We start from the raw sequence: 12438 nt of genomic DNA, 5'->3' as shown, positions 1-12438 counted from the left end.
CTGAGGGGGTGGATTGTAGCATTAATATGTAAACTGACTCCTTTTTCTTTAAAAAGAAAAGTACACACCCAGTTTCAGCAGCGGTTATCTTTGGGTAGCAAGATTTGTAGAAAGTCAACATTTTTTAGTACTTTATAATCTGCCCTTTAAACTTGTGTATAGAAAGATCAAGGCACTCCCCAGCCTGTTCTCCAAGGGTCAGTGGCTTACTGCTCCTGCTCTGGAGGTCTGAGCGGGCCAAGCATGGCCCATGTAAATGATCTTTCAGAGGGGTGCTGTCTGTTCAGTTTGGGGCTGCTTGCTTTCTTTGCAAGGACGGCCCCTCCTTCCTCCCCCATGCCTTTGGGTCTGCTCTCCTTGAAAGGAGTCAGGCTCTTTAGCTTCCTGCAGTTCTTGCTCTCGGCCACCCAGTGGCAGTGGTGCTCTCAGCTGTGTGCCTCCCAGCCGCTGGAGAAAACCTCCCAAATTCCATGGGCCCTCCTGGCCCTCCCGGAAGCAGCCTCACCAGCCCATGAGCTGTTGCTCTTTTGAGACAGTTTGTCAGAAAGGGAAAACAGAACAGCACACACTCTACTTTCTGCCACTCTTGTCCTGGTTTTTGTGTCTGTCTGCTCCATCCTCTGCTGAAACTTGTGGAACTGTGGCCTTCTCATAATCTGGACTTCTCTGACAAAGGTGGCTTTTTGATTTTGCTTTTTTTCCCCTCCTCCTGGGAGTGGGATGAGCCTTCCCAGATATGGAGCTAACCTGTAGCAAGGCCACTGCAGCTCATCCTGGGTGCCACAGGGACTGTGCACAGTGGACAAGGCGGGCATTCCTGTGCGGTTTCTCTCGGGCAGGCATTTGCGCGGCTGGGACGTCAGGCCTTGTTTTTCTGTCCTCTCTCTGAGGTTCTCTTGTGCCTGCGTGGTTTAGGGAGCTGGGTTATTTATTGGCGAGAGGAAAGAACAGAGGCCTGGCCCTGTTCACCTGAGTTGGGTTGGGAGCTACTTAATCAGTTGCTGTCTTCGCTGGGCTGTGCCCAAGAGTGGGGTTCATACAGAAAGTCACATGGGAGGGGGTCCACTTCATTTTCCTCTTCCTGCCTGGAAATTCTGGGCATTGGAAGATGTCACAGACCCAGCCAGGAGTCCCTGGGCTGGCCTTGGTGGCGTCACAGCACCTGGCACTTGTGGCCCCACCACTTGCTGTGTCCACACCCCCGCCGAAGGTCTCCAGCTCTGGCCCTTGGTTCAGGGGCTGGTTGGTCTGGGGGTCTTGAGTTCCTGAAGCCTCCTAGCACTTGAGCATGTCTGATTGATTAATGGCAGGAAGATTTTTGCATCCATTATAGGCCTGGTGACCCTGTCCAGCCTTCCATCTGGAAGAGCTGCCCTGAAACCAGCAAGGTGTGCTAAAGCCCAGAAGCACGGCGTGACCAAGCCACATTTCCCGCAGGGGTGTGGGTTGTAGGTGCTCCTGGCAGTCGCCGTCCTCCCTCCTGGGCCCCAGCTCTACCCAGTTGACAACAGTCCGCCTGGTGCCATCCTCACTGGGTCTCGGCACACCTTTTCGACTCTCCTGGTTCCAAGCCCCTAGCACTTAGGGCCCCTTCTGTCTGCTCCCGTGTTTGTTTGTCCTTCCCCCTTCCATTGGATTGTTCCTCAAGAGCAGGGAGTCACCCAGGAAGCCCAGCCCTGTGGCCAGGTGGGGCATGGCTGGGGTGTTCACAGTCTAGCCCTACCTTCTGTTAGTTTCTCATCCCAGCTCTTTCCTGTCTCCGGCTCCTATCTCTTCGATATTTTTTTATTTATTTATTTAGTTTGTTTTTGTCAGGCAGAGTGGACAGTGAGAGAGAGAGACAGAGAGAAAGGTCTTCCTTTGCCGTTGGTTCACCCTCCAATGGCCACCATGGCCAGCGCACCGCGCTGATCCGAAGCCAGGAGCCAGGTGCTTCTCCTGGTCTCCCGTGGGGTGCAGGGCCCAAGGACTTGGGCCATCCTCCACTGCACTCCCGGGCCATAGCAGAGGGCTGGCCTGGAAGAGGTGCAACTGGGACAGAATCCGGCGCCCCGACCAGGACTAGAACCTGGTGTGCCGGCGCCGCTAGGCGGAGGATTAGCCTGTTGAGCCACGGCGCCAGCCCGAAGATTTATTTATTTATTTGAGAGAGAGAGTTGCAGACAGTGAGAGGGAGAGACAGGGACAGATCTTCCATCCACTGGTTCACTCCCCAAATGGTCACAACAGCCAGAACTGAGCATATCCAAAGCCAGGAGCCTGGAGCTTCTCTAGGTCTCCTACATGATTGTAGGGGCCCAAAGACTTGGATCATCTTCTGCTGCTTTCCCTGGCCATAGCAGAGAGCTGGGTCAGAAGAAGAGCAGCCGGGACTCAAACCAGCACCCAGGTGGGATGCTGGTGCCTCAGGCAGAGGTTTAACCCACTACACCACTGCACCGGCCCTTTTTGTTCTTGGGGCTTTGGAGGGCCAGGGCCAGGAGCCCCCTTGGGAATGCAAGCACGCCTCAAAGAAGTGCTGCCCTCACCCGCATGTCACAGTGTAGTGGCAGGGCCACTGGGAGTCAGGCAGTGCTGTCTGGCAGCTGCCCTGAGGAGGTTGGGCACACAGACAAGTGCCGTACTGCAGCTCCTCAGAGAGGTCGTTGCCTCCCACATGTCTTTTCAACCTTGCCTTTCAGACCTGCTCAGGGTTTTCTTTCTGAGCAGACAGCAGGAAGTCAGTGCTCTCTGAGCACTTCATGCCTGGGAGAGGGACACACAGCACGCTGGCCCCAACAAGGGCACCCGCTCAGTCAGGCACTCCAGGGTTGACCTGAGGAAGAGGACGTGGAGACTCGGCAGTGAACTCAGTGCCAGACACGCTCCTGCCTCAGGGCCTTTGCATATGGCTGTTCTGCTTCCATGAACTCTCAAATGTAGGCTCTCCTGCTTCCTGTTGGAGTGGGTAGGGGAACTGGAGGTAGATAACAGTCTCCTGTTTGAGAACCTCAGCCGGAGGGGGTGGGGGTGAGGGCTGGCTGCCCCACTGTGTCCCCCAGGGAAGGAATCCCTGGTCACATCAGGATCCCCTGCTCTTGTGAGTTTTAGAGAAGAGTGTTGGATGTGCTCCCAGAGGGGCTCAGCCAGCCCCTTTCTCCCTACCTTGTTAGTGGGAGATGACACAGCCACCTTTCACCCTCTTGACTCAATTCCACCCCAGTGGATGAGGAGGCCAAGGCGGTCTGTGCCGTGGCGTGGGTGTCCAGCAGCCCTCCCGGGCATGCCTTTCCCTCTGCAGGACGTGTTTGAGATGCGCTTTGCCAAGATGCCAGATGAGCCCGAGGAGCCGGTGGTGGCTGTGTCCTCCCCGGTGGTGCCACCCCCCACCAAGGTTGCAGCCCCGCCCTCGTCCAGCGATAGCAGCAGCGATAGTTCCTCAGACAGTGACAGCTCCACTGATGACTCGGAGGAAGAGCGAGCCCAGCGGCTGGCCGAGCTCCAGGAGCAGGTGAGGGCCCGCGTCTGTGTTCCCATGTGAGCAGAGTGCCCACTGGGGCTCGTGGCCTTTCCCTTTGAGGAGGGGGAGGGTCAGCTGGGTGTGCCCATGTTAGTGGGCATGGCTGTTTTTGGCAGCAGTGCATCTTCTAGATTCTTCCATTGTGTAGAAGGAGAAATTGAGCCAGGTGGTTTGTCTCTCCTGGGGGTGCCTGGCTGCTCCTCTCCCTACAAGCTGGTCATAGGACCCTTGGTACCCAATACCTCTGTGCCCTGTTGCCCAGTTTGTTAGAGACCCTCCTGGGACCAGGGTGGCTTTGGGGGCTTAGCAGGGAAGACGCTGGCAGGCCTTGAAGCTGAGGGAAATGTGGTTAACATGGCATGTCTCAGCTCAAGGCCAGCCCCCTCTACCCCCCTGGGCTCAGGAGAGAGGAAGGACTCTTAACCGCCTCTGTGGTCCACAGCTTAAAGCCGTGCACGAGCAGCTCGCAGCCCTCTCGCAGCCCCAGCAGAACAAACCAAAGAAAAAGGAGAAAGATAAGAAGGAAAAGAAGAAAGAAAAGCACAAAAAGAAAGAGGAAGTAGAGGAAAGTAAGAAAAGCAAAACCAAGGAACTTCCTCCCAAGAAGACGAAGAAAAACAACAGCAGCAACAGCAACGCGAGGTCTGTGCAGCGCGCAGCCGTCTCCTGGAACACGGGACCCGGCTGTGCACCACCCCTCACTCTGGGGCAAAGCTTCACAGCTGCCACTGCTTGGCCAGGGTTGTGGGCGGGAGCGGGGACCACAGGAAAGCAGACCTGAGCAGCCCCTAGACGGCAGTCTGCTTCTGTCCCTGTTGGCTGCTCCCCAGGAGTCCTTTGCCCGAGTCCTGTTTCCTGTGACGAGTGGTGGGGTGGGGTACGGGGTAGCGCCCCCCCCCCCACACACACACACACGGGGAAGAATGCGCGACCTGTTCTTGACGGTGTCTGCATCGTCCCTTCCTAGCAAGAAGGAGCCAGCGCCCATGAAGAGCAAGCCCCCTCCCGCGTATGAGTCGGAGGAGGAGGACAAGTGCAAGCCCATGTCATACGAGGAGAAGCGGCAGCTGAGCCTGGACATCAACAAGCTGCCTGGGGAGAAGCTGGGCCGCGTGGTGCACATCATCCAGTCTCGGGAGCCCTCGCTCAAGAATTCCAACCCCGATGAGATTGAGATCGACTTTGAGACCCTGAAGCCGTCCACACTGCGTGAGCTAGAGCGCTACGTCACCTCCTGTTTGCGGAAGAAAAGGAAACCTCAAGGTGCATGGGCCCCTCTGGGTGAGGGGTGTGCCTCCCGTGGGCATCTGCTCAGCGCCCCCTGCCGATCTCTGAGAGCAGCGGCGGTCATCCACTGAGTCTCCTAAGTCCTGGCTCTGGGGCGGTGCTGGCGTGGCCGGGGGAGGACCCTGTCTGCAGCCTCCTCTGGGTGTCTGTCACATGTGCCTCATCTCAGGGTCCAAGCAAGGGCACTGCACAGTTTTAGTCCTGACCCCTTGAGTCCTCCTTGTAGCTGTGTCAGAATGGGCCAGCAGCACCTGCCTCACGTTGGGAAACCACTCCCACGTCTGCCCACAGAGGCAGCATCTCAGACATTGGAAGGACCCTGGCGTTCTAGCATAAGCCAGGTCTCCCACTGGCAGGCAGCAGGCTACCTAACCCTAACCCTGGGGCACGTGGGGCCACGGAGCACAGGGACGCGGATGCTCGCCGGCAGGGCAGGGCACAGGCCTCCCAAAGCCGGTTCTTCCTCCAGACAGGTGGGGCGTGCCATAGCCAACAGCAGCCCTGGGGCTCTGGCCTGTCTCTCCCTGATCCAGTTGTGCTGTTTGGATTGCAGCCGAGAAAGTCGACGTGATTGCTGGCTCTTCCAAGATGAAAGGCTTCTCGTCCTCAGAGTCGGAGAGCACCAGCGAGTCCAGCTCCTCAGACAGTGAAGACTCCGAGACAGGTGAGGGGACTTGGGCCTTGAGCATCTCCTCAGACTCCTCCCACCTCCCTACCTGCACCCATTGCCAGCTTGGTCCTGTGTGCAGGCTACTCAGGAGCCCAGAGACAGTGGTCCTGAGAGCTTGCTGGGCCTTTGCATCTGTCCATCCCTCTACCCCACCCCCGCCCGCCCACCTGCTGTGTCCATTTCCTCCCTGGGGTTTGTGCAGCATGGGCCATTGTCACTGTTCCTGCTGAGGCCCTGGGCTGGCTGGGGAGGAGCATGCAGGGGGCGGGGCCAAGAGAACTGTGGGCAATGGGGCCCAGATGGTGTCACTGGCCTTGGTGTAAGCCTGCCCAGCCTCCCACCCCAGAGGAGATGACAACCCGTGCTCTTGCCTGCACCACAGCTGCATTCCAGGGTAGGTGCTGGGCCAGACTGTGGCAGGCCTGGAGCCCCCTGTGAGTGACAGCCCTCACAGGCCCGACTGCTCTGGGCTGTGGGTGCTGTCTGCTCTCCCCCCCCCCCCCCCCCCCGGGGTGTGCTCGCTGCTGCGTTGGCTGCTCCTGTCTGCTCTTCACTCTGCATGCCCCTGGCCGAGCACACCCTGCCCCTCTGAACAGTCTTCTCCATGCTCCTTTTCCAAGTGCCCTTGGAAGGGATCCCACCTTCTGAGTAGCAGCTTTGGGGCAGGAGGTGGGGGCAGGTGGCAGTGTCAGGAGCTGGGTAGTCGTGGGGGGCGGAGGTGCACTTTCCTCACTGTCCTCAGGGGGAACAGATGCTCAGTGCTGGCCTGGCAGAAAGAGCAGGGAAGAAGCCACGGCCCCCAGGCCCATTGCCCAGCTGTGCTGTGCGGCAGAGCCGAACGTTCTAGGGCCAGCAGTGTTGCCATATGCAGACAAGCTGCGGCCCACCCTGGAGCCAGCCGGAGGCTCTCAGGCACACTCCCCTGGGTGGGCTGAGGTGTGGAGATGCCTGGTGGGAAATGTGTGTGTGGGCAGCAGACTGCTGGCAGGTTCTTCTGTGGACCTGCCACGCCTCCACCCTGTGATTCTCACTGGGAGTGAGTGCTCAACCCCCAGGTAATCTGCACACGTGGAAAATGATCTAATGGTGCCCAGGAAGGCCGAGAGGCCCCTGCACAGCAGTTGGAAAGAGCCCTGTGGCTCCAGGGTGTGTGCCAAGGAAGACGCAGGTTGAAGGGGGGAGTTCCCTGTGAGCCTGGGGTGGGCTCAGGGCTTCTTAGGTCTCCGGTGCCTTGGACAACCTTGTTTCAGATGGACACAGAGGAGATGCAGCCCGTTAAGCTACATCTGTTCTGTACTCCTCTGACACCAGCTGCCGTGGGTAGTGTGCTGTCCTCCTGGTCACCCCTTTTGTTTTTTTAATCACCGTTCTCCAGCCCAGTGCTGTTGTAGCCAGCAGGGAGCGCTGTGCCCCCACCCTGCAGGGAAGGCAGGGCTGGCCCCAAGCAGGAGGGTATAGTGACTGGCTTCTGGCCATATTCTTGGACCCCGTTAGCATTCTTGGTGGCCACTAACTTTCCATTTTCAGTCTGGACCAAGCCTTGTGCTTGCCTGCCCCTGGGTTTTTGCCCCTCTCACCTTTCCTTGCTACCAGGGGGTTTGCAGCCTTTTCTTTAGAAGATCCAAGTGCCCAAAGCTGACACTGGCAGGGGGCCTGATGCAGCACCTTTTGAAGGGGGAAGGATGTGACCGGCAGGCCCAGATTGTGGGTGCGAGTGCATGACTGTGACTGCAGCCTTTGTCTCTGGCCCCGTAGCCCTGGCCCAGCCCCAGCGTGTGGGCCCCTGCGGGAGTGCCCCAGGCTCCTCCTGCCACTGCCTGCTGCCAGGGCTGCCGCGTGTTTCCAGCAGCTCTCTGCTGCTGCAGAGGTTTTTTATTTTTTTGTTTTTTGTATTTCTTCCCCCACTTTAAAGAAAGTGGAAAGATTGTGCAACAAGTAATCTGAGAGTCCTGGGAACAGCTGTCCTGGTGGGAAGGAGGGTGAGATTTACAGTCTCAGAGCTGCCTGCTCCCAGGCTCCCAGGCTCCAGCATCCAGCCCTGGCTGCTCGCTTGGCTGCCTTCGCTCAGACCCCCACCCCACCCCTCCCTGCGCCTCCCCAGCCCCTCTTCCCAGCTGGCCTCCACACCTTGGTTTTTGCCTCATAGATCCCTTTTGTCTTCGAGGTCCCAGGCAGCAGGGCTTCCCTTGGCCCTGTGTGTGCCGGGAGCTCTTGCAGGGCAGCTGCTCAGGAGGGGGCCTACCAGGTGGGATGTTTGTGTGGACCCCACCAACCCCTCCCGCACAAGACTCTGCACTCTTCCTGGGGCAGGGGCCAGGGTGGGGGCCAGCAGCCCCAGTTTCTGCGGCTACCTTGCAGGAATGGGGCCGGGTAGGGGGCCACTGAAGGTATTTCCCTTTGGTCTTTTGGGGCTTAATTGTTTCCCCTTCCTTGTTCTTCTGTTTCCATTTGGCTTGGAGCCGAAATTCCTGAAAGGGCTTATTTTTGTCACTTGTATTGAGGGTCAGTTTTGCTGACACGGCCCAGAGAAGGGACTTGCCAAAAGAAACTTAAGAGAGGCACTAGGTTGGGGTTGATGGGGGTTGGGGGGAGGGGTCCAAGGAGCCCTCCTGGCAGCCGTCCATGGACTGACTGATGGGGGCATGGGGCTGGTCCTCTGCAGTCGGGCTGCGGCACAGGGAGGCCGTGCACAGACTTGGAGGATGAGGGGCTGCTCTGCAACCCCTTCCCAGGCAGCACGAAGCGCCGTCCCCTGGTGCCACCACTCCCGCTGAACCTAGCTCCTACTCAGGTTGTGGTCCCTTATTGAGCTGTGGTTCTGTGCACAGCCTGAAGCTGCTTGGGAGTTCAGTATGAGCGGTAGGGCCCAAAGTCTACCCTTGCCGCCACCCCACGGCGCCTGCAGAGCTGGGCTGGGTGAACAGAGGAAGACACCATGGTTCTCCCCTTGCACTGCCCTCTGAGGTGTTCTGGGAGCAGAGCTGTAGCTTCCCTGTCGCCAGTGCTAGAATCAGGTCTGCCTGGCCAGCAGAGCAGGAAGAGAGCCCCTCCCTCCAGCTTGCATGCATCACGTTCTCACAGCTGGCTCTACCCAGATGCCTGCATCAGGTGTTGGTTGGCAGAGGTGGCCATGAGACTTTGTTGTCCCCTCAGGAGCAGCCCACCTCCCCAGCTGCTGGGCCGAGATGTGGGCTCCAAGGAGATCGCTCAGACCTTGGCCTGGTCTTCTCATTGCAGCAGGAGCACAGTGCTGCTATTTTAGTCTTTTGATTTCCTTTTCCCAGGACTGGAACACGTGGGCGTCTTTTAATAGCTCCGAGGGAAAAAGGAATGCTTGCTGTTTGGAAAGACTTGAGCTGGGAAGTGCAAACAGAGGCCAGGGGGCCTTACACACAGCCAGCTCCACGTCTCGGGAGCCAGTCACGTCTCTCCTGCTTGCCTGCTCCCAGGTGTTGCACCCATCCTCGGGGAAGGGATGAGGCCCCTGGCGGGGGGGTGGCAGGGTGGACTGGCCTGTTTGCGTGGCCAGGTGCCACCCCCACCCCTACACATGTGCAGGAGTTGCAGCTGGAGGGATTCTAGGGCTTCACAGTAGGCAAGGGTGAGCCTCATGGAATGCGGCCTGCAGTGCGAAGCCAGGATGGGCGGGTTTTTCCCATGCGCACTCCATGCCAGGAAGTAGGGAGTAGTGTGTCCGTGTATCCAGAACTCCAGCAGAGGCGTCCGCTCTGCTGCGTGGGTGGGAACCAGCCTAGTGCCCCTCCCTGTTCCAGGGAGCTATTTTGAATGCTCTGGAAAAGGGAAGCAGTCCCTAGGCTTTCTCCTTGGTCTGTGTCTGTTTCTCTTCAACCGTCTGCAGCTCCTCCTTTACGGTTGGTTTGTGTTTGGGATCTGGGGAAACACGGGGACAAGATGGTCCCCTCTTGCCGTCCATGGCCATGTTTCTCGGGCCTTTTTCTCCCCTCTCCCAGGCCACGAGCAAAGGCTGGCATCAGCCTGGGCCCAGAAGACAGGTGACCCCCTGGGTTCAGCTCCAACTCGGCAGGCCCCTGGCAGGCCTGATGAACCTGGCTGGTGGGACAGAGCAGGGCCACCTCGCAAACTCAAAACTCACAGCTTCAGGAGTGGTACAGGGCGTGCAGCGTGTGCTGAGGCAGGCACATGTGGCGCGCATAGTGGCAGCAGTTGTCCAGTCGAGAGGTGTGGAAGATTGCTGAGGGGAGGTGGTTCTGTCTCCACCGCAGGCCGGGCAGGGGCAGGGCTGCTGATCTGCAGCCCTGTCCTTGTGCACTGGCAGCCACGGGGGTGCAGAAGGCGGCTCGGTGTGCAGCTCTCTTCTGTTCTTGTGACTTGAGTGGCACGTTCCACACCATTTCTCTCACACTGGTTTCTCTCTCCCTCTATGTAGGTCCCGCCTAATCATTGGACACGGACTCTTAATAAAACGGTCTTCAGTTCCAGATTCCTTCCCAGCGAGCTATAGCTTAAGTTCATATTTCTTCTGTGAAAGGGACAGGACTCCATCAAGTTATGGAATTCCTCAGAGCCTGGGCCTGTCCCCTGGGGTGGATTAGCTAATGGCCAGCAGTACACGCCTGCTCCCGCCTTCGGGAGAGGCTGCCTGCCCGCTGTGTAAAGACTGCCCGCTGCCCTGCCCAGCCTCCCTGGTCATCTGGGGTCCTCTGGGTGGGAGGCACCCACCCTGGTGGGTGATGACAATCCCCCACACACACACCTATACATGTGGTGCTGCTCCGTGTGCAAGGCCTGATCACAAGTGTGTGTGCTCTCTTCGTCCCCTCCCTCTCTTTCTGGGACTCCGGACCCTAAGTGCTTCCCTCTCGGACCTAGCAGTGCCATTAGCCCAGGAAAGCTCTCACTCCGCGTGAGGAAGAAACTGACCTCCCGAGCGTTCCCAAAAGAGGAATGGGGGCCTTAGAGGTGGGGCCAGCTGGGTCCTCGAAGGCTTGGTGGGGCCATCCCTGCCCCAGGCCTGCTGTCTGGTGTCCCTGCAGCTCCGCCGGCTGGGGACTATCACCAACCATGCTCACGGAGCCTCCTGGAATCCTCCTTCATTCATCTCTGTTGTTCCCGTGTGTCTCTGACAGTTTTTGAGTGGCCTGGCCGCCTTTTTTGCCCCCAGATTGTCTGGCCTCTTCTCAAGGCATATTAGGGAAAGGACTTCTGGGCTCCTGCCCTGTCCCCTCCCGGGAAACTGGAAGCCGCTGATCCTTACCCCTGACTGCAGTGTGCAGAGCTGCCTCGCTTGGCAGGCCGCTTGGGCTCACCATGTGCATCCCCCAACCCTCAGCGTCAGAGTCAGGGCAGGCGGGCTAGCCAGGGTGGTCACGCTCCCACCCCACCCTGCCTTGGGCTGTCCTGTGCATGTCTCTGCAGGCCATTAACCAGCGTGAGCGTGCTCCTAGTCTTCAGTTCCCTAGAAAGCCGACAGCACTGGGCCTGGGGCAGGCAAGGGCTGCCACATCATCCAAGCCCTCCCAGAGGCTCCGGATAGGCATTTTTGCTCTAAAAATAAATATCGGCCCTTTTTTGGTCATGAATCCAGCATCTCAGCAGAAAACTGCCTGACATGAGAAGTCCCCTCAGGATCAGCATCTTGCAGTTTGGGGGCTTTCTCTCCCCCCACCCTTTTTGAAAGCGTAGTTCGTGTGCACTTCTCGGAGGCACTTCTGTCTTCCTGGCCCCTCCGGGAGCTGGAAGCAGGCTTGGGGCAGTGCAGCTGCTGGCCATGGGCAGCAGCCCCCCACCCCCACCCTGGTTCCTCTTGTTCTTTGAGACTCGGCAGCTGTCACTGCCCCATACCTGCAGCGATGCTCTCCGCTTGCCCAGGCCTCCCCTGGGCGAGCTGCCCTGTAACCTGCGCCTGATGTGTTCCCAGTAAATGTGGCTGGGCTGGGACTGGGGGGCTTGATGCCCAGAGGCTCCCACAGGACGGTTGGGAAGCTGCTGGCACTGTTTTTCTGGGAAGATCCTGCTGTCTCGGACCAAATGGCAGCCTGTGTTCCCACAGTATCTTGGCGCCCGGGCCACCCTGCCCCTCCCTTGCCAACGTGCGTGCGGGCAGCTGGAACCCCAGGCCTTTACTGTCCAGGGGTCCCGTGCTTCCTGCCTGCAGTGGGGCTTCATCTGGCAGAGAACGCTCAGGGCTCGTTGAACTTGAAAGGTCTCTAGATGTAAACTGTCCCCTAGGAACGCAGCCAGAAGGGACAGTGCCCACCCACTCCTATCGCTGGCAGCCTCCTGGGTGGAGGCAGCGGGAGGTGCCGGCCAGAGGCCTCCACGGACCAGCTGGCGGTGGGTCCTGAGGAGGACACATAGGAGGGGCAGGGAGGGTGCCTCTGCTCTGCCCTGCCCTCACCCCTCCATTCTGTCTCCTTTCCTGGAGGGGCTGGGAGTGGGGGCGGGGTGGGGGAAATCAGTGTTTTGATCAGATTTTACAAAAAGCATTTTATTTCTTTGTACAATTTGCCATCCTATGTAAAGATACGTTTGTGTTGAGTTGAAGATTGTCATGGAATAAAGATCACACAGTACTCGAGGCCATCTTCATGTAACCCTTTCTAGAGAGTTTTGTGTGGGGGTGTCGGGGCTGGTGTGTCGTGAAGCTTGTGCACTTCCTGTCTTGTCTTTCTAATTGGTAATCCTGAACCACGGCTCGGGCCAGGCTGCCCCAAGCAGGCCTCTAGCATCCCCTGGTCTTCGCCGTCCCCTTCACTGGCCGGGTCCTCAGGGTCTGCCATATGCCTCCCACCTCCCTCCCCCCACCTTTAAACCTGCCCTGCCCCAGGTTGCCCCAGCATTTCTGAGGGTCCCTGGAGACAAGGCTGGGGATCCTCGACATGCTCCCTGGAACCCTGCCGGCCTCTGCACCCTGTCCCACGCCTGCTCCAAGGGGCTGGGGTGATCTGCCCTACTTTTATGCTTCCTCCCTTAGCTTTCCACTGCTGCCCCTCCCCCCACC

At 58.7% G+C, this 12438-nt stretch overlaps 1 protein-coding gene across 5 annotated transcripts in view; it reads left to right on the top strand.

The window, feature by feature from the left end:
- BRD4 (bromodomain containing 4) overlaps window positions 1–12438 on the top strand; it is an 80068-nt gene that overhangs the window by 59392 nt on the left and 8238 nt on the right. For 4 of the 5 annotated variants that reach the window (XM_062178790.1, XM_062178788.1, XM_062178787.1 and 1 more), the window contains exons 8-11: window positions 3281–3490; window positions 3942–4141; window positions 4467–4762; window positions 5340–5450. In XM_062178790.1, the coding sequence (XP_062034774.1) occupies window positions 3281–3490; window positions 3942–4141; window positions 4467–4762; window positions 5340–5450 (817 nt within the window). Of the gene's footprint in view, window positions 1–3280; window positions 3491–3941; window positions 4142–4466; window positions 4763–5339; window positions 5451–9864; window positions 12016–12438 lie in introns of those variants that run through there. The other variant, XM_062178792.1, reaches the window with a different exon arrangement.

The sequence above is a fragment of the Lepus europaeus genome, chromosome 20 (genome assembly GCF_033115175.1).
Source record: "Lepus europaeus isolate LE1 chromosome 20, mLepTim1.pri, whole genome shotgun sequence".
Taxonomy (NCBI): Eukaryota; Metazoa; Chordata; class Mammalia; order Lagomorpha; family Leporidae; genus Lepus; species Lepus europaeus.
Note: the sequence above shows the minus strand (reverse complement) of the source record. Positions and strands in the feature narration are given on the sequence as shown.